The 19,845-nt window shown below is 41.4% G+C and overlaps 1 protein-coding gene across 2 annotated transcripts in view; it reads left to right on the top strand.

Annotated features, from left to right (window-relative positions):
* zmp:0000000660 (arf-GAP with Rho-GAP domain, ANK repeat and PH domain-containing protein 2) overlaps positions 1-18,714 on the top strand; it is a 125,893-nt gene extending 107,179 nt beyond the window's left edge. Inside the window, exons 25-33 of one of the 2 annotated variants that reach the window (XM_037111325.1) lie at positions 505-579; positions 1,291-1,408; positions 4,647-4,775; positions 5,678-5,811; positions 6,790-6,872; positions 10,227-10,262; positions 12,080-12,143; positions 13,987-14,115; positions 15,204-18,714. In XM_037111325.1, coding sequence (XP_036967220.1) covers positions 505-579; positions 1,291-1,408; positions 4,647-4,775; positions 5,678-5,811; positions 6,790-6,872; positions 10,227-10,262; positions 12,080-12,143; positions 13,987-14,115; positions 15,204-15,560 — 1,125 coding nt within the window. In that variant the 3' untranslated portion in view covers positions 15,561-18,714. The remainder of the gene's footprint in view (positions 1-504; positions 580-1,290; positions 1,409-4,646; positions 4,776-5,677; positions 5,812-6,789; positions 6,873-10,226; positions 10,263-12,079; positions 12,144-13,986; positions 14,116-15,203) is intronic. The other variant, XM_037111324.1, reaches the window with a different exon arrangement.
* The last annotated feature ends 1,131 nt before the right edge of the window (positions 18,715-19,845 follow it).

The following is a 19,845-nucleotide window of genomic DNA, read 5'->3' as shown; positions in this document are numbered from 1 at the left end:
CTTTGCAGCGTGCTGTGTATTTTATTAATAAACACAGAGCAAAGACTGCTACAGTGGACCTATTCCACACCCTTGGCGTCTCTGCTGAGTTCATTCTGCCTATTTGCTTTTATTTCCTTTTCCATTCCCCATAATAACCCCTGAACATGTTTTTCGAGGTGCATCTTCAGAACATTTTTAAACTGACAGCACACTCGAAGTTAACACCTGAGGAGAGCATTTCCGTTTGCGGGTGTGGGTGAAACAAGCACCCTATGCTTTACAAGTTAGTCTTGCACATATTTAGCCCATTTTTTTTTTTTTTTTAACGCTGCTAGGATTTAGCTTGCCAGCACAGAAAAACAACCTTTGGTTATCTTTGAATCCTCCAACCGTTCCCCTCACTTTTCCCCTCTTAGATTCATGCCATATCGGAGTGCGAATTTGGAAGGAAAGCCAATTAATCTGGCAGCATTGTTTTTATAATTCAACTGTTTCAATGTCTCACTTTTGCCCCGCCCCCAGTTCTCTCCAGCTGGGGACTTGATCTTCGAGGTGTACCTGGAAAAGAGACAACCAGAGAACTGCTGTTTAATCAAGGTATGAGAGAGCGTGTGTGTTTTTAATGTGTGTATTTCAAGCAGGAGTGTCGGGCATGTCGAGTCTATGGTGAGCTGAAATGAGAAAGCGGGGAGGTGAGGGGGAGTGCAGGATGAAGGCAGGTGAAACAGGAGGAGGGACGAGGGCTGAGGGTGGGTAGAACGAGAGGTGGAGAGGTTGATAGAATAGGGCTGAGACATTTGTGGTTAAACCTGATGGGATTACCGCCACTGAAATAAATCAAAAGCGAACTAATCAAAGAAACGTCTGATTTAATTGTGTGAGTAATTGCGTTTTACACGGCGCACAAGCGGCTGTAGGTTACAGACTCCTGTCACAGGTTGGCTGAACAATAGAGATTGGGTTAAAGAGGAGAGCTCAGCACCGCAGTTTGACTCTTAATGCTCCACTTTTTCTCCCGGTGGAGAAAAGTAGCACATTCGCTTTATTCGCTCCTGTTCAGGAACACCTCATAAACTCGACAAAGAAGCAAAGTATTTAATCAGCGCTCTGTGTGCACATGCCTGCGAGTCAGATATCTGTGCAGTTAGTGTTCCATGTTAAGTATTGAATTGCTCTTCATGAGAGAGAAGGCTGAAGGCACTGATATCGATCCAGAGAGCTTATGATCTGAGCTTCTATATGCACAGTGTTCTTCATTTCGTTCGATTGTTTCTCTTCCAATTTGTTTTATGTTGTTTTTTGCGGTAGGTCTCTCCCAGCATGCGGCCCACGGAGCTCGCAGAAACGGCACTGAGTATAAGGAACGTCACCTTTAACGCCGACGATCTCTGGACCACCTTTGAAGTCATCGAGAACGGAGAGTTAGGTACGCAGAGTCCCCGTCAGTCAGACATCACAGAGCATCATGAGAAACACTGTATTTCAAACAGCGATTTATCGTAACTCCTGTCCCAAGATTTCTTTTTTTCTTAATTTTATCATTCTTGTATTCTTTAATACAAACACAAGCAGGTATTTCAATGGATTGGACACTTCATTGGACCACAAGATGAATTTGAGGCGTTAGTCTTCAACACGCCGTCACTTTATGGTTTTCAAACTTCACTAAAAACGAATGAATTTACTGCCAGCTTCCCCTGCTGGTGCCAACTTTTTCATTTCTTTTTGTGAATTTTTGCTTTCCTATCCAGGCGTGGTTGTAGAGACTGTGTGTGACAAACAAAAAGTCTTGCTAGCCGGGAATGTGACTGTGGACACTGCTGTTATGTGGTGTGCACCTCAACCTTTAGGCTACCGGCTACCACAACTATTTTGCATTATTATCGTGGCACTGCCCGGGGGCCTGGGATTAAAACGCTGATCATGAACTGTATTGTCCCCCCAGCAGGGATAGGTCATGATTTTCGAATACTCAAATAGTCATTAAAAGTAATTTTGTCTAGTTGTAAAACATATATATATATATATATATATATATATATATTCCTTTGTTTTTTCCCTTGTTTTTATATGAATAATGCACATAATATTTGCAGTTATCAGAGGAAATGTATAAGTAGATGATACAATACAATTAAAATGCCGAGCAACATCTGAGCAACATCTCAAATTGGTATGATAAATACATGGTGAATATCAAATATAGGGGGGCTTAAGAGGAATCCATTGGCATAAATGGAATTTAATTTTCATGAATTTGGTTCCATTAACGTGTAATGACCTAAAAGTAGGAATCGTTGTATTTTCCATTACCTTAGATGAGCCTTTTATATCCACAGAGGGAGCAGATCCTCCTCCATGGAGTCCTCGGTGTCGCAGTAGTAGCCCAGAACAGACAAACACTGGTGGCCACTGTAGGGGAGGATGAGGAGATGGGTGGTCAGTGGGCTGAAGTCTAAATCCTGCGCCCTGGATCGTTAGAAGAAACGTACATTCAGAGGAATCTGTACCAGAACTAAATGTCAACTGTACAACATGTTTTTGCACAATTTCCTTTTTGACTCCAACAACATTTACTAGCTGTGCGTAATTAGAGTTGTCGTCCATTCTAAAGATTAAGCCTCAGAAGCTGCGGCGGGTCCTCCTCCATTAACTTTAACTGAGGGAACCCCTTTACACTGTGATGATGTTAAATCAACACTGAAACTGAAACATGTTTTTCCTTCTCCTACCTCCCACTGTTCAGTCTTAAACTAACAATCCTCCTCACTAATCACTACCTCTAAGAATCCATTTTAAGGAGTTAAACAAGTGTTTGATTTTAATCAACCAGAATAGCGTCGTCCGTAACAAACACCACATGCTTGCTTTTTTGTTCGGCGGAAAGGTCAAGAAATCATTTATTCTTTCATCGAAGAGGGAGAGTCACAAAGGCCTGACGTGTGCTTGTGTTTCTATACACTGATTTCTCTGAAAACGATTGCTTCTGCTATTACAGGCTTTATACAGCTGTTTTTATGATATTATTACTAGTTAATTCATATTTTTAGACACAGATTTCTCATTCAGATTAGCTATTCGCCAGTCCAGTCTGAGAACTGTCAGCTGTGGGCAGTATTCCGATGGGTTAGTTCGTGAGAGACCTTTTCCATTTTAACCACAGTGAACAGGTCTTGAATCTTATCATTAGATGGCACAATGACAAACACATGTTGCATGATCACAACTGCGTGAAGCTGTTTCCTGTAAGGTTTTGGAGTAAATTAATAAGTTCATTCCACTGGTTCGATTAAGAGTCACCCAGCTGTCAACAAAGTCTTTGCTCTGAACCTCTCCACTGTCATCTACAGTGTATTCAACCAGTGATTGATGCTCCCACATCACCATTTAAATGACTATTCTCATCCAGGGCATATACAAAGATCACACCTCCCTCCCACCCAGCGACCCCGTGATTAGATGATTATGCTATCTCTCTAATGAACCATTGTCCGTGAGCATGGACGCACACCAAGAAATTAGCCAAGCATCGTCAAGTTGATGATATGCACATTAATTAATCATCTTCACCATCATATGTCATAAATTACCTTCATCTCTCTTGCATGATCGACCTAGGGAGCTGACCCATCTCATCCTGCATTAATATGCGCTGATGGCGCCCCGTGCCGCACACACCCACATTTGATCATACCGAGGGAAGTGGCGAGCAAAGGGGGGAGTCAAAGTTGAGCTTTGTCACGAAGTTCCTTAGCTGGCGGTCCCCGTGCACTTTTCATCAGTTCACTGAGAGTTTACACCGCGCTCTCATGTTTGTTTTCCTCCTCACAAAGTTACAGAGGACACGCCGTCCTCTTCTAAAACCGAAGGTGTGTTGAATACTGAATATATTTGCTGACTGTTCAGCATATTTTCCGTGGCGAGACAATATGTCTGCGGAAGAGTAAACAGTCAAGCTATTTTGAAGGCGGTAGCGTGACAGGTTTTGCTCATAAAACCATAAAGAAGGGAGGGGAAGTACGATAATTAGCCATTTTGGAGGATAGCTACAGATAAACACTGTTATCGAGGACAATAAGCAGAAAAGGGGGAGCTAATATTTGTTGGGAAATGAGGAACTAATTCCGTGGCCTGGGTCTGCAGAGATTCCAGAGAGAAGATAAGCCCACTGTTATGAATAAGTTATGCCATTGTGGCTCTTTTTACCTCTTTTCGGTTATGAAAAACAGGGGAGTGTAGAGATTGAGGCATCAGAGCAGGGGGCGGTGGTACACAAATTATCTGCCTTTTTTTTTCTTCTTGGATGATAACGTGTACCCTGTTCACCAATTAGGAAGAGATAATAGGTCTATTTTGCACATGAGTGTGTTTTTATAATCAGGTCCTGATATGCTGGAGATAATTTAAATGATGTGATGAAAATGGGGAGAACAACAACATAATTTTGTTATGTGGTTAACAGGAGTTAGCCATGGATTTTTATCTGAGTTTGTGATTTCGTTTCATGCATTTTTAATTCATACAAAAACAGAATTGCTTTGTTTCTGGCAGCTGATTTTTTTTATACCGCTTTTTGTTTGACCATCGCTGCATTTCTGTCTCAATTACGTCTGACCATCTGACCTGATGTCTGTTTTTTTTGTTTTGTTTTGTTTTTTCAACAGAGCGACCGTTGCATCACAGCGAGAAAATTCTCGAGCAGGTGCTGGAGTGGAGCGCCTTAGAGTACCCTAGCTCTGCTTTTCTTGTGATAAAGAAGTTTTCAGGGGCCAAAACAGTTGCTGATGAGAAAGGTACAGTATTCACATAACCGTAGAGAACCATTAAAGATGTATCAGAGCAATTTCCAATAAAAAAAAATTCACATACCAGTCAGCTTTAAGACCGGGAATGCCATGTGTTGTGATTGAGAGTACCTGATAATTAGACAGATGCAAAGTTAAACAGGAGGCCAAAAGCAATGGACAAAAAATGTTTAAATGGATAAATTAGTGGACAAATGTCTATAGCGGAAAGTAAAGAATAAAACATTGAATAGGTAAAAGCAGATGATAAAGGTTGAAGACGTTCAGCTTCACGTTGTATGCTTATAGTATTCTTGAAAGATTGACCTAAGCTTTAGTTCATTGACCAAAAAAAAAAAATGACAAAAATAATTAGAATTCTGCATTCAAATGTCTAAAAACGACCAGATCGTTATTTATTTCATGGAGTTGTACTAATTATCCCAAATGTTTCCATCAGAAACCCAAAGAAATCCACATGTTGATATTGTTCTGCTGCTTATTCGGTCCTCGTTGTTTTAGCTATTTCACATTGTAGGTGCTTTGGTACCTTGCCATTTCTGGGATAGGGAAGTGGACAAACATGTCACATCAGATAGATTTTTATCAGCTCGATGGAGTGTTCACCTCCAACGAAGCTGCTAGCAAGCAGCGGGTGGGTTTGTGTTTAAATTCAGATCAACTCTCACTCACTTTGGCACTCACCAAAGACTCCAGCTCTCTCTCTTCGGTCCTCTCTATAATGTGGTTCATGGAGCAAAGTACGTTTTCCCTCCTGCTCCAGTCATACAGTCAGTATCACACCCGATAAATTTAGGTCACCGCCGCAGATTGCTGCCACAGTCGGGTCGACAAACAGGAGTAGAAAGTCCAAAAAGTTTGGAAGTAATCTTTAATTTTGTTTTCCACAGACCTGAAACAGTTTATAAAAGGCGACTACCTGAAGTTCAGTGATGGATCCTCCAAACTTCTGTCGGGGCATAAATTTCAGGACAAATATGTTGTACTAAAGGCAGAGAAGCTGCTGCTCTACAGAGACATCAAAGTAAGTACACTTTTATTTTTTCCGACCTAACCTACTGCCACATGTACTGCAAACACTTGCCACCTTAGTTTTTTTTTTTTTTTTTTTTTGCATGTAAACATGGAAGTATCAGGTGAATAGACAATTCCTTCTATCGCATGGGAATTTAAAAGGTTACGGAACTGCTTAAGAAACACAAAATGTTTAACCGCATCCAAATAGACCGAACTCTACCCAAAGCACTCTTCGGTTCATCTCCCTGGCGACATGTCCGTGTCTGCGGGATCCAAATATTCGAATCACGGAGGAAAATAAAAACACAGCGATGGCAGCGGACTTCCCACTCTCTTTTTTTTTCGAAAAAGGAAGAATGCGGTGTGCTTCGGAGAGAACCAGCAGGCCCGAGTTCCCTGGAGGGCTTTTCTTCTCAGCACATTTCTGCAGTTTGAAACATTGGATTCGCAAAGGAGTGAGAAGAAGTGTTAATAATTGATGGAGGTGCAGTAACTCTGGCAATGGGGTGGAAGGGGGAAGGGAGAATTGTGAGGGGTGGTGCTGCAGCTGAAAGCTTTTTTTCTAAATATCAGGTTGCACAAGAATGTGGCTAATTACTGCGTTCCGACGGAAATTAGAAGTGTGAGTGTAATTTAATTGATATTCTTTGGCCTCCACAATTATTGTGAGGTCTGTATTTAGCACAAGGGATGTTGGATGGAGCTGGGAATGGGTGGTGGGCTGTGATGTGTAGGTGTCAGAAGCAAGCCATAACTTTGATTTTGTTCGCTTTGTTCTCCCCCGACTTTGTTCTTTGTTGCTCAGGAGAACAGGGGTCTGCCGGTAATGATTCAAAGTGATCGTCGTGTTGCGATGCTACACTGATAGTTTAGTGGCATTCAATTTCAAGGCGGTTTATGTCATCGAGCTGAGTTTCTCATTTCATTACTCATACAAAATATTCACATCGTTTTGTTTTGGTTTTTTTTTTTTATCCCTTTGAAGGCCACTAAAGCAGAGAGAGCGATCCCACTCAACTCTGTGAAATGTTACCTGGGCCTGAAGAGAAAGCTCAAACCTCCAACCAGGTAATGTGCACTCACATGTACCAAAGATCGAATTTATTTTCATGAATGTGAATATTTACGACTGAAAGAGGGATTCTCTGTGGCAGATTTAGCAAAATTTCTGTCAGATGCTGGAAAAATTCCACTTCAGAAACAATTTGAAAAAAAGCAATGAATGCGTGGTGTTTCTCAATTGAGAAATGAGAAAAATGGCAATCGGCTAAAAACAAGTCAGTGTATCTTAGTAAAATGTTACCCTCCAGGTGATTGTGTCTTATATTAAAAGTTGCAGTACATAGCGTTTGGAAAAGACATTCAAGATTCAGAATTAATATTCCTGATATTGATGAGGTAATAAGAGGACAATGAAGTCCTCAAAAAGGTGGCAGGGTCCACCGTATATAAACAAAGTAAAACTGCATTTAGATTGTGTTGACATTTAAAGGTGCTGCATGTGAGATTTGGTCACCTGTCGAATACATACTCGAAAAAAAATGGGGAGAAGCATATCACCAGAGTATACACAAACTGCTGCCAACTGAAGCCATAGTTAGCTTCTTAGCTCAGTTAGCCGTGCAGACTGAGAACTTGAAACAACAGGGAAGTGTAAGCATTTACTCTGCTTGCACTGGATCTTTAGATGGGGTCGGGTAGGGGCTAGCAACGGTTAGCAATATTGTCAAAACTGTTGATTCTGTTGATTTTAATGAGGATATATTTTTAACCATAATCTTTACATACTGCACCTTCAAGGTCAATTTGCTTTATTCAGCCATGAAGACAGAAAAAGTTTGATTATTTAGTTTGTTCAAACCTAATCAATGAAGATTTTTTTCCTCTTCTGATTGAAAACCTACAGAGTGCACCTCTAAGTTTTGTCTTGAAATGAATGTACACTTTGTAAAATGTCCCATTTTTCAGTTTCATATTTAAAACTTCAGACCAACACTCTTAGCACAAAGGCAGGCTATAAAGAAGAAAAGGTCAAGGGAGAGGAAGAAATGAAGCTATAAAAAGATTTTTAATAGGCGTTGTGCCTTAAATACATAACTCCAGAGCTCTAGGGCTTGTTTTGTCACATCAGTCCATCCACAAGAGTGTATGTTGCTATGTGCGTGGGCAATTCCTTTATTCGTTTCAAACTTTTGTTTCCAAGGACACTACTGAGCGTTCACACTCCACTGTATCATAATATGTAAAGAAGTAAAAATCCGTTCAACTCACAGCTCCAAGTGGATAAAAACAATGCGAGATAACTATAACGACGAGGATGGCACCTTGAATTAGCAGCAGAACAATCTAAATTCCATCTTCAGTCTCCTTTTTGTAATTCAAGCTCTTGTAGTGCAGTTCATGTACATTTATTCCTTTGCCGCAGTCTTCTCTTTTCCCATCTGTGAAGTGGTTTTCATTGTCCTGTAGAGGAGATATTATTGAAATGTGGGTGATAAGAAGTTGTCAAATCTTTCTCTCTCTCCCTCCCGCCAATAAAAAAAAAAAACAAGTGCTACAAATTTTTACACCTGCTTCTCCCAGACGTTAAATCACAGACACAGATGCCTCTGCCTCGGCGGTCAATCAAACAATTACGAGCCGGTTTTAGTGGTCATTTGTACAAATTTCCATTCCTGGCTTGCGTATTTTCTCGGGGTGCGATAAATAATGCATTAAGCCAAACTGTTATTTTTATTTATTTTTTTTTCCAGCACAACAAAAACAATTAATGTGGCTGCATAATGAATGTGGTCGAATGTGACTCATTAGTGCCAAAACAACCGCTCTGTTATTAAGATGAACTAGTGATTATTTAGCTTTCCTATCGTCTTTTCCAGTGTACTTTCCCTTTAATTGCGTGCAGTTTGTGCTGTTGTCTCAAAAGATACATCGCCCTGTTTCCCTCTTTTCCTCAAAGTTGTGCAAAAATCCAGGAGATACCCGAGCCACTCCTGACCCCGTCTTATTTTTCACCATAATGAAATTGATTAAATGTAATTGTGTTTTAATAAATACAAATGATCAAATTCAGCTTCTCGTGCGCAGAAAAACAAACCTGTCGCCGCGACTGTTTTATTTTAACGATCTTCTGTTATTATAATTTATGACACATGCCAAAACCCCTCAGCAGTTCTTGTTGGTCACACAAAAGAGGAGATTTTATTTTTATTTTTTTGGAGGGAGTCAAACCCTTATATTTCACATTACCCGATTATAATTCCTCATAATTTTCCCCCCATGTCGGAAATTTTTCGAGTCCGGGGAAGCGTGAAAAATGAGTTCGGCAAGCGATTGTCTGCATTACGCCGTCCTTCGGGGGGGAGAGAAAAAACTGGATTAGAGAGGAGGGAGTGGGAGATGAAGAGAGAGAAAGAGGGGAGGGGGGGGTGAGACTGAGGACCTGAAAGAATGATACAGCGTGGTATCATAGATATACTGTTGAGTGGGCTGCAGGAGAAGTGATACGGCGAATAAAGAAATAAAGACAGAGTGCTGAGGAGAACGGAGAGAGTCATAGTGAGAGGGTTAGGAGAGTCAGCGCTCCACTACCTCATTAGGCAGAGGTCTATCTGTGAGCGGCCTACTGCAGGGTTGGATCTGCTGCCTTAACTCACAGGAGTGGTGCTCCGGGCTGCAGTCTTTTTTTTTTTTCGCTAGCCCCTCTTTTTCACTTTGTTCTTCCCCCCACTTCACTGCTCCTGTTCAGCCACAGCTGTGAAGGGGTTTCAGGGAAGGTATATTCTCCAGGAAGGTGGTCTTTTCACCTTTCTGCTGCCTCTGTGCAGGTTAATTTGCACCAGGGAAAAAAAAAGAAAAAAAACACTTGTGCATCGTGCAATTTTAAGCTCGCCGTGTGCAGGTCTCTTCATTCACCTCGCAGCTCAGTACAATTAACTGTTGCGGTACAGGAACTCTCTCACATACATGTGCGTTTGAAGAGATTCAATATCTCATGCATCTCGCCCAGTAAAAAATGTGCTTAAGGCTTAAAGATTATCTGCGTGAATATTTTACACTTTGACCCAGAGCATATCAAGGTCTGACCATGAATAAACATGTGGGCTAGAACTGTGCTGATTAATCTAATTAATTCCACTGTTTAGCACCTAGCGGTTTTTTTTTTTTTCCTCTTTGCATTTTAATAAAAAAGGGTGTTGACCTGCTGCTATCTTTAACAATACTTTCTCAACAACCTTTATATTTTGTCTTAAGTCGTGGAGTCGTACTTCAGAGAAGAAAATAATTCTTCCTTTCAGGAAAAGACATGTTCATAACCTCTGTCAGTAAATGAAATTTGCTGGGCAGAACATAGCAAGTTTTTCTTCCATTTGCAGAATGAACATCTCAAAACCTGACCCCTTGTCCTTTTCCATTCAACAGCTGGGGTTTCACAGTCTACACTGATAAACAACAATGGTGAGTGTCGTGCAGAGGTTCCTCCAGTTCAATAATTGATGAGTGTTTTACCCTCTCCACTTAAATTATCTCTAAAACAGAACGAATCGAGTGGCACAGAGTTAAAAAGTTGAAGCTAAAGCACTTTGTTATGAGCCAAGAGGGTTAGCAGAGGGCCATCAGCGCAGTTAAAATATATTAGTGACGGTGAGAGGCTGCTGTCTGGTCGACTCATAGGAAGTGAAATAATACGCAATCTTTTTCACTTTTTAATAAAAATGTCTTTTTGTCGCTTCCCTCGAAACCATTATCTGCTGTCACACATAAAGAGCTGCTGACCAAAAATGACAAATGCAATTCCTTGACGAGAGCTAGCTTCTTATAACATTTCTGATATCAGTGTGAGTTTATTTTTATTTATTCAAGACATTTATGAATAGGAATGGGATATTTCTGACAGAATTGCTGAGGAAAGGACACAAATGAGGCCCTGAGGGTGGTTATGATAGTTGGCCGGTTTGCCACAGTAGTTCAGACTAGAACATCTGATTTATTTGAGGGATTTACACGCGTTTAGTGCTAATTAACACGTTAGCATGAAAACTAGGATGCAAAAACAACATGGTAATGTTACACTCTTTAAGCACCCACATTTTAGAATTGTCATTGAATGCTGAATTCAGCGAAAACCAATGCTGTTGCTTAATACAGCCTCACAGTACAAGGCTTACTATCTTGCCTGTAGACTGTTTATTAGTTTAAATTTCTAGTTTATCTAGTTGCCATGCTATAAGCGAGGCACTGAGGTCTGTGCTAGTTGGCTAGTCTAGTACTTTGGTCTGGACTGAAAAATCTAATTTGTTTCAGGGATGAGCACGTTATTAGTGCCCATTCGCAATCATTCGAAGCTAACATGTTAAGCTAATAAATAAAATGGTAAACATTATACTCTGTATTCACAAACATTTAAATGTTAGCATTGTGATCGTTAGCAAGCTGAATTCAACTACATCTTAAAAAGAATTTACAGGCAATCTAGGAGTTTTGTTCCTATTAGCCTATGTCTTGTTTACCACATAGCCATGCTAGCAACAAGACTGTTTTAGTCCAGACTGAAAAATCTAATTTATTTGAGGGATGTAGAGTAGAGTTCATTAATAAATGCTAGCAAGCTAACATAATCTCTTCATCTAATATCATGAACATGGTAATGGTTTCACTTATTTAACATTTTCATGTTAGCCTGGCATTTGTGAGCAGAAAAGCACCACTGTGGCTAAGCACAGCCTTGTTAATGCTAGCTGCTGGTTGGAGACTATTAGTGTTGTTAACTTGATTGCAGACATTTTTTAACTTATTTTTAAGTTTTTAACTTGTTTATTTTAAAAGCCCATATGCTACATTTTTAAATTCAGTCAATTTTATTTATGTATCCAAAAACTCCCAAATAGCATTTGCCTCCAAGGCCTTTAAAAAGCATCAAAACATATAGAGGAACATGCAGTATGTTCCAGCACAGTACGTATATGAACGTATTAGCAGTCACCAGAAATAGCGCAAAATCAAATACAATACTGTGCAGATGTAAGTAAGTGTTGGGTATTTTTTAAAGCATCATCCTAGATTGGTACATACTGCTGCAGATTAGTGTAATCATAGGTAATCGCAGCCTGCCCACCGATCATCAAGTCTATCTCGAGCCATCAGTGAAACTGTCCACTACGACAACACTGTGTCCCGTGCTGTGAGTCATCACAAGTCCAGTCACCTGGTAAAGATTAGTGTGAAAGTAATGAAGTGGAAATCAGCGACTGATGGACCGAGCTCTCCCTCCTCAGGCATTTCTGCTGCGAGAAGAAGGAGGCGCAGGTCAGCTGGGTGACGGATATCATCAGAATGAAGGTAAGTGAGATGACGTGTGGACAAAAATGTGAGAGCGAAAAGTGAGAAGTGCACTCATGCAAACGCTTTACCGTGAAGCAGTTTGATGAAGCCGAGCTCGCAGTGACTTCGGGAGTGCAGGAGAAAGTGCGTGCGTCCGTTTCCTTTTTTACTCTCAAATTATCAGTGGATGTGACAAACAGATTGCGGACACATCTTCCTTTTTCCCTTTCTTATTCGGATGAAAAATACACTTGGGCCCGGAATAAATCATCTTTTACAATCCATATCTCAGAACAAATAGATATGATAAATCATATTTCCCCCCAATCATCCGTTCCCATTGTGCTTTTAGGCAGATGAAATACATAAACAGGGAACGAACTGTAAAGTTTTCGAGGTCACTCAGCAATAACATAAATCATTTTATGTGGAAAAGCTGCGAGAATAAGGTCAAGGCGACCATAACAATCACATTGTGGTACTTAGCCCCAAGATACAGCTAAGTGTTGTCGCTGTCAGTCGCTGACACAGCACATATGACATAAATAATGCAAGGCAAAGCAAACACAGGGAGAGCAGCCCCGGCTGTGTCATATTTTTTGCATTATTATTTCACTCTTGCATCCTCACATCCTAACTGCTCAGTGCAATAACTGCAGCGTTTTCCTCATTAAACTGAACACAGGTGTCTGTTTTCTGCTCATATTCCAGGTAAATGGCACTAACAAGAGCATCACTCTCGTCCTAAACTGAAACGTCTAACCATAGCTTGAATTCACTCCTCTGTTCTGGTATGCTCAGCACATTTAATCAGTATTAGCCCGCTGCTCACTGTCCTTTATGGAAACCCTTCTGCAGCACCGTGTTGTTTATCACAGGTGCTTACTGTAAAAGCCTTTTAGTGCCTTAGTTTGGGTTAGCAAGTAAAAAGGGCAACACTGTCAGGGGAGAGATTGATCTAAAGGGGAAGCCAATTTTTGTCTGTTGTTTCAAGGTGTTTATTTCAGCGGGCTCAGTGACTTTTCTCTGCTCTTTGCAGAAGCTCTTAGCTCTGCAACAACTAAATCTATAGCAGACTGGAGCCGGCTAAAAATATTAGGATTCTCCCCCCCCCCAATCCGCTAAATATCAGGATTGTCAGCTTCCAACATTGGGGCTTGTGGGGAAGGACACGGGGCTTGTGGGAAGGGCAGAGAGAAAGTGTAGATGAGAAAGTAGACAGAGAGCACTTCAGTGTTCTTGATTTCCTTTCTCTTACCTGTTAGCGGGCATTGTGCTCCGACAGTTTCCATAGCAACCACCGATGGAGGACCTAATTTTGAAGCAAGGTGGAATGGATGGCAGCGGCGGTGAGTGGCGGAGGGTTGGGGGAGGGTGGAAAGGTCCAAGGACAGGTGCTCGCAGTGATGAAATAAGGATTTGTTAAAGAGAGACAGTTCCATAGGTCTCGGGGTCACAGCGATATAAGAGGAGACATTGTTAAAGAGAAAGTTTAGCCGGGGATCAGAACACAGCCGGACAGAGAGGACCATCTCTGACTTTCCCTCGGTTTTAAAGATGCTTAAGTCTGGCAGGAGAACAGAAACGTACATCTATACACCCTTCTCCTGTTTCTTCTTTACTTTATAGTTTCATGGTCACGATGAAGGATATTATTATTATAGAAAATAACAACACTGGAAACCTCACGTTCCTTCTAATCTACTTTGTCCAAAGGTGATGAGATATTTTGTCTCCTCTGTACAAACAGAGAGAAAATAAAGGCACTTAATGTACAAGACCTGTATCGTGTTGTCCACACCGCACATCTTTATTTTTATCACCGTTGTAACAATGTCTGCTGTGGGCTGTGTGTCTTCAGTACGGCTCCGACCTGACCTGTTCGAAGAGCGCTAACTCAAAAGACGCTGCTGACGACAAATTGTCCAGAGGGGGAGCTGTGACGGACTTCAGGAAGATTCCAACGCACAACCACATTTCCAGCAAACAGGTGAGACGTCAATGGCAAAAAAACTGTCAATACTGACACTGACATGTATGAATAATCTGTTGAATAGATTGGCTGAAGATGTTTGTTCAATCAAACACCTTCAAAAAAATTATGGTTACAGACTCTCTTCCCTTAAAGTTAAAGGTAGATTTGATGGTTAGGTCGTTGTGAGTTTCTTTGGCCACAGTAATTGTGTATTGAAAATCTGATATCATGGCAACCCTACCTCATCTGTAATGTGTTCTGTTTTAATTAGCATGCTAACAGATTTTGTTAGCATAATGCCTGCGCAACATCAGCATGTTAGGATGGCGTGAGCGTGTTAGCCCGTCGATGTTAGCATTAAACTTGAGGCACCTCTGTGCCTCACAGAGCCGCTCAGAGATTCTTGGTGGCCTTTTCAATTTTTTCATCTAGAACACCAAGATCCAACACTGTGAGTTGGCAATATTCATGGAAAGTCATTTTTGAATTGTTTAACTTTTGGGAAGTTTTTGTTCTCTGTTCTTAATAAAAAACTGTGCACTTCTGACATTTTCAGGCTGAAGTTGCTTTATAATGTAATTTTTGTTGATTTAGAAAATGGTGTCAGGCAGTGTAAGGGCTGTAGAATAATAGCACCATCTGCGTTTGGATTGTTCCTCTATAAACCTCACTTTGAGTAAACTACTACTGTCTGCCAATGTACATAAAATCTCCTGGGAGAATGAAAGCCGAGCGGCGATTCCAGTCAAACTGGGCAGCCTGGCACCATTTCTATGTGCTTTCGCGTCTCCATTACAGCCTGAATCAATTAATAAACTCGTGTTCCGTGCTGTGTTGCTACTACTCTGAGGAAAAACGGAAGCGACCTGGTCCTCTTTTGCGTTTTCCTCAGAGTCTTTGCGACAGAGACACCAACAATAATACCATTTGTGGCTGAACAGCAAAATTAAATTACTCATACAGCAATGTGTTATAACCCAACGCTGCTCATAAATGATTTAATTTCCTTATGTAAATTTGAGTACGAGGAACTCTCCTGACATGAAAAATGACTTGAACTCAGAGTATCGCAATTTATCTTTATCTGACATGTTCGCCCACAGCTTACAGACAGGAGGATCTCTCTCGATGACAGCAAGTCGAGGGCCGCCAAGGACGCCGCTCTCCACCACAAGACGAACACCACGGCCAACTGCCTGAAGCACATCGACATGCTCAAGGCCCCGCAAGTCCCACACAGGAGGTCCTCCGTGGATGTTTGCCAGCATCAACACCTCGCTTCCCCGTCGCCGTCCAGGCATTTGAAGCCCATGCCTTTGCCCGTTCCTCCTCAGAGCGGCTGTAAGACGATCAGCAGGAGACCCGCTCTGGGTGTGGAGGGTATTATGCCGCCTAATCTGCTGAATGAACTCAACTCGGTGCTGAGCAAGACCGGTCGCAGTGCCAAGAGCAACGACTGACGGGGAGGGTGAGGAGGAGGAGGAGGAGGAGGAGGAGGCGCACCTAAAGCGGTCAGCCTGACCTGAAAGACAAACATCACAGTGCCGAGTAGAGAAAAGAGCGACGTGGAGGCTGACAGAGACGAACCACAGAACTGCAGATGGAGCCAAAGTGAGCTGCTCTTAGCCCGAACTGACTGCTTTTGAACTCGGATAAATAAAGGGATGCCCACGCACGCGCGAGGGGATGCGGGGAAAAACAGGTGCATGGAGACAGCGGAGGTCACGCAGACCTCAGCTGGACACGGCGCTGACCCAAGCACTACGAAACTCGATTAATACGCCGCTCTTCTGAACTACAGCGTTGTGTTCGCCTGTCAAACCTCACAAGTTTCCAGAAATGCTTGCTTCATGCCTTTTTGTTTTTACTCTTTGCGGTCACTTTGAAATGGCTGTTCAGAGTTTGGTCTGGAAAGAATTGGAATTGTTAGAATCCTTACACAGTAAATTTAATCTTTAGTTAACCATACCTACATGATTAATTATTAGTGGTGGTGTCCACCATCTTGGCACATAATTAAAGTACTTAAATTACAAAGATGAGCGCAGAACTAATCACAGCACTGGCTAGTACCAGATTAATAGACATACTACGCAATGTTAGCTGGTGGTGGTCAAACTCAGGTGTTATTATTTATTTGTGATTTCTCTTTTTTACACATAACGTTTTTTTGTTATTTTTTTCTACTGTAATCATTAATTACATCATAAGCTAGCAGTAACTGTTAAGCAGATATCATTATGTATGCACAGACTAAAACTCATTTTAGTTAGTAGATTTACTGGTCATGTTCAGTTTTAAAGGGGCACTGTGTCATTTTGGAGAAGAATTCAAACCCACGATTTTGATCTTTACAATATTAGTTAGGCAATGATACAAACTCATAAGTATTTTTTTTCCATAACTGAATAAACAAGCTGTTCTCAGAGGAAGATAAAGTCCCCAGAACATTGTTTGAAGCTAGAAAGGTGGCAGGGTCCGCCAACAGGATGAAACTTTAAGGTCAGTTTGTTTATTCAGTTTGTTTAGGCATGAGTCAGCGAAGGTTTTTGCGCTTCTGATTGAAATTTCGTCCCCAAAACTACACAGTGCTCCTTTAAATTAAAATCTGAAGCACACGCTATCCTCAAGTTACCACAGGTGTCATCGGATCCAGAGAAACAGCAGCCGAACAAGATTAAAATCTCTACTGTGAATGCCGTTAAGCACACATTGCCTATCAAAACCATCCAGTGTTGTGCTCAACCAGGACCAGAAACCTCAAGAGGTAGACTAAGAGGTTCCCACCTCGCTTTTCTCTCGACGTTCAGGGTGTAAACTTAAAAGTCCTGGGTCCTTTTTTGTGTTTTCTCCCAATGTGAAAGAATCATAATTAAAAAGCATGCGATGTAATGATTTAAAAAAATAACAAAAAAAACAATTTACAGTTTCCACGGGAATGTAGACGGTGGAAACGATAGGGCGAGGCAGAGGTGTGGAAGGATGCGCACGCAGGAATCTTTTTAGTTTTTTTTACATCCTCACATCCTCTCTCTGCAGGTTTATATAATGCAGTCATTTGGGCTTTTTTTTTTTTTGCGCCAGGTAAATCTGCCCAGTGTATATATGGATTTTATATCTCTCCGGATAGATTTCCTTCTCCTACACGCCGTTGTGTTCCCTGAACATATCTTTAAGATTTAAGAGGAAGCCTCGCGTAGAGCAACTTAAGCCCGGTTGCGGATTTCGAGCGTGGAGATCTTTCATCTTCGGCTTGTTTATATATAATTATATCATCGTTTCTCCTCGCCGATTTTCATCAAATTCTGCCTGTTTTTTCTTCTTTTTTTTTTCTCGGGGTTGAAACGTAAGAACAAACTCCCCATCTCGAGTCGCGCGCTCTCGTTGAATAATGTATGGCGGTTGGAAAAAAAAAAAAAAAATGCACACGTAGGCAATTGTCACACCGGTTCCCTCCATGAAAAATTCATATTAACATTTTATTTTCATTATGCCTCACACACCAGCTGCTTGTCCTTTTGTTTCATGTCCTTATATTCTAATCATAGAGCCTGCGCATTTGTGCGTCCGCCGGTCCGAGCGTCTCACATCAGGGCTGTTTCCTCTGTGCAAATATGTGCTCTCTCCTCTCTCGCCTGTGTTAGTTATGTTAATATGTTCATTGCACTGGTAGAAATGAATGCAGTCCTGATTAATTGGCCTGTTGAGAGTTTGTTTTCATTCCATACAGCCTCTCTTGCACAGTGTAACTCATTTGTTCTGATGCATATGTGTATATTGATCAGTATTAAATGTCCATTTCCCGACTTCCTAATGTCACATTGTAATTAACTTGTGTGCAGTGAAGATAATAATCCTTTTTCAAGTCTACACAGAGCTATCCGTTCATGCCTCCTGTACGTCTCTGGATCCTCTGCGTCTTTCCTTGAACTGTATGTGCCGGACGTTTACCTCAGTCGTCCTCTGCGTCTGTATAACCCAGCATTTTCCTGCCATCCCTCCGAGGCCTGCAGTGTGCTGAGGTCACCATATGGTGAAAGAGAGTTCGGAGAGAAAAAAAGAAAAAAAGCTCTGCAAAGTCATTATACGTGTTGACATTGACCGTGTAACTCTGTTGAGGTAGCGTGCCTGCAGAGGTTGGAAAAGTTCATTTGCGCAAGTGCTGTAGACCGCTTAAAGGCGCACTGCGTGGTTTTGGGGGAGGACATTTTAATCAGAAGGGGGAGGATCGTCATTGACACAAACAAACTCAGTGCTCATGCCTCACTAAACAATCTAACTTTAAAGGACAATTTCATACCGTTTCACTTTGTCTTCTTCAAACTGTTCTGGGGACCTTGTTTTCCTCAGAGAACAGCTTGTTTATTGAGTTATGGAAAAGATGAATATTTCTGAGTTTGTCTTATTTCCTCACTTATTAAAATTGAGTTTGAATGTATTCTCCAAAACTACATAGTGCCCCTTAAAGTACAATGTTTGGCTAGACCTACTTGTATTTGTTTTATGCCTTTCCACTCATCTGTGAATCAGAGGGAAATATTGTGCTTTGCGCTCCACTTAACCTTAGCAAGCCAGAGGAGTTGCTCTTCAGATTAAAGGGGCTCTTACTAAAGATCAAGATGTCCTCAAATGTCTTGTTTTTGTCCATAAGCTGAACGATATTCAGGATCCCTTCATAGAGGAGCAAAGAAACTAGAAGATATTGATGTTTTAGAGGCTGGAGTCAGATTCTGACCAATTAATTGGCAATTGTACGGTTGGTGGCAGGGTCCGCCATCTCCACACATGAGAATTTATGAAATAGCTGACAACAGAATGATAAAGGGTTGCATCTGTAATGATCATCATATGAAATAAAACACAATGTCAAAGAATCAAGTAACCAACCGGCCTTTAAATGCTGCTAGCATGTCGGTACATGCATCCAGTGATACATTGTGGATATAGTTAGATAGCAATGAAATAACTCTACGAACTTTAGCATATTTTCACCCTTTTAGTACAAATCACTTGACATGTGCATCAAAATGAACATTTTTGCAAATCGTGTCGGTATCTTTTAGGAAAGTGGGAGCTTTATCTTTTACCCTGGCAGCCATTGACTTCCAGTCACTCCTCAATAGATACAAACGTTAGACTTTTAAGATGAATGTGCCTTTAAACTGAAGTGCCGCATTACAAAGCAGCAAAAATTTAACCTTGACCGTCTTCGGCTGAGCTGAGAGACAGCTAATTGATCCACATAACATACAGAAATGCAAATGGACTCAGGAAAATTAGATCCATAACTGTTACAGCAGGTAATACGCAGCGGAGATATGAAGACATCACGGAGCTGAGGTTTGAAAAACACACAGGTACAGTATCTCCACTACATTTTAATAACGCTGATGTCAAATCTGGAGGAATTTTTTTTTTTTTTTCTCCCCCACCACCGGCTAGCTGTGTGCTCTGAGTCACACTATACAAGCATGCAGAGGTGTACAGTAGCAGAGTACCTGAGCTCTGTGCAGTGTTCACACAGACAGTGATGACAGCGAGCGAGCGAGGGAGAGGGAGGAGGAGTGGGGGGGGGCTGGAGGGCGAAGCAGTGAGCTGATGTGCTTGAGAAAGAGAGAGTGAAAATGACAAGTTATTTCAAAAGAACAGACACGAGCCCTCTGATTGGACGTGAGATGCTTCTCAATTAAGCGCGGGGGCCCTGTGGTTTTGCAAAAAAAACAAAAAAAACAAGACATGTTGGAC

Source organism: Acanthopagrus latus, chromosome 10, assembly GCF_904848185.1.
Source record: "Acanthopagrus latus isolate v.2019 chromosome 10, fAcaLat1.1, whole genome shotgun sequence".
NCBI lineage: Eukaryota > Metazoa > Chordata > Actinopteri > Spariformes > Sparidae > Acanthopagrus > Acanthopagrus latus.
Note: the sequence above shows the minus strand (reverse complement) of the source record. Positions and strands in the feature narration are given on the sequence as shown.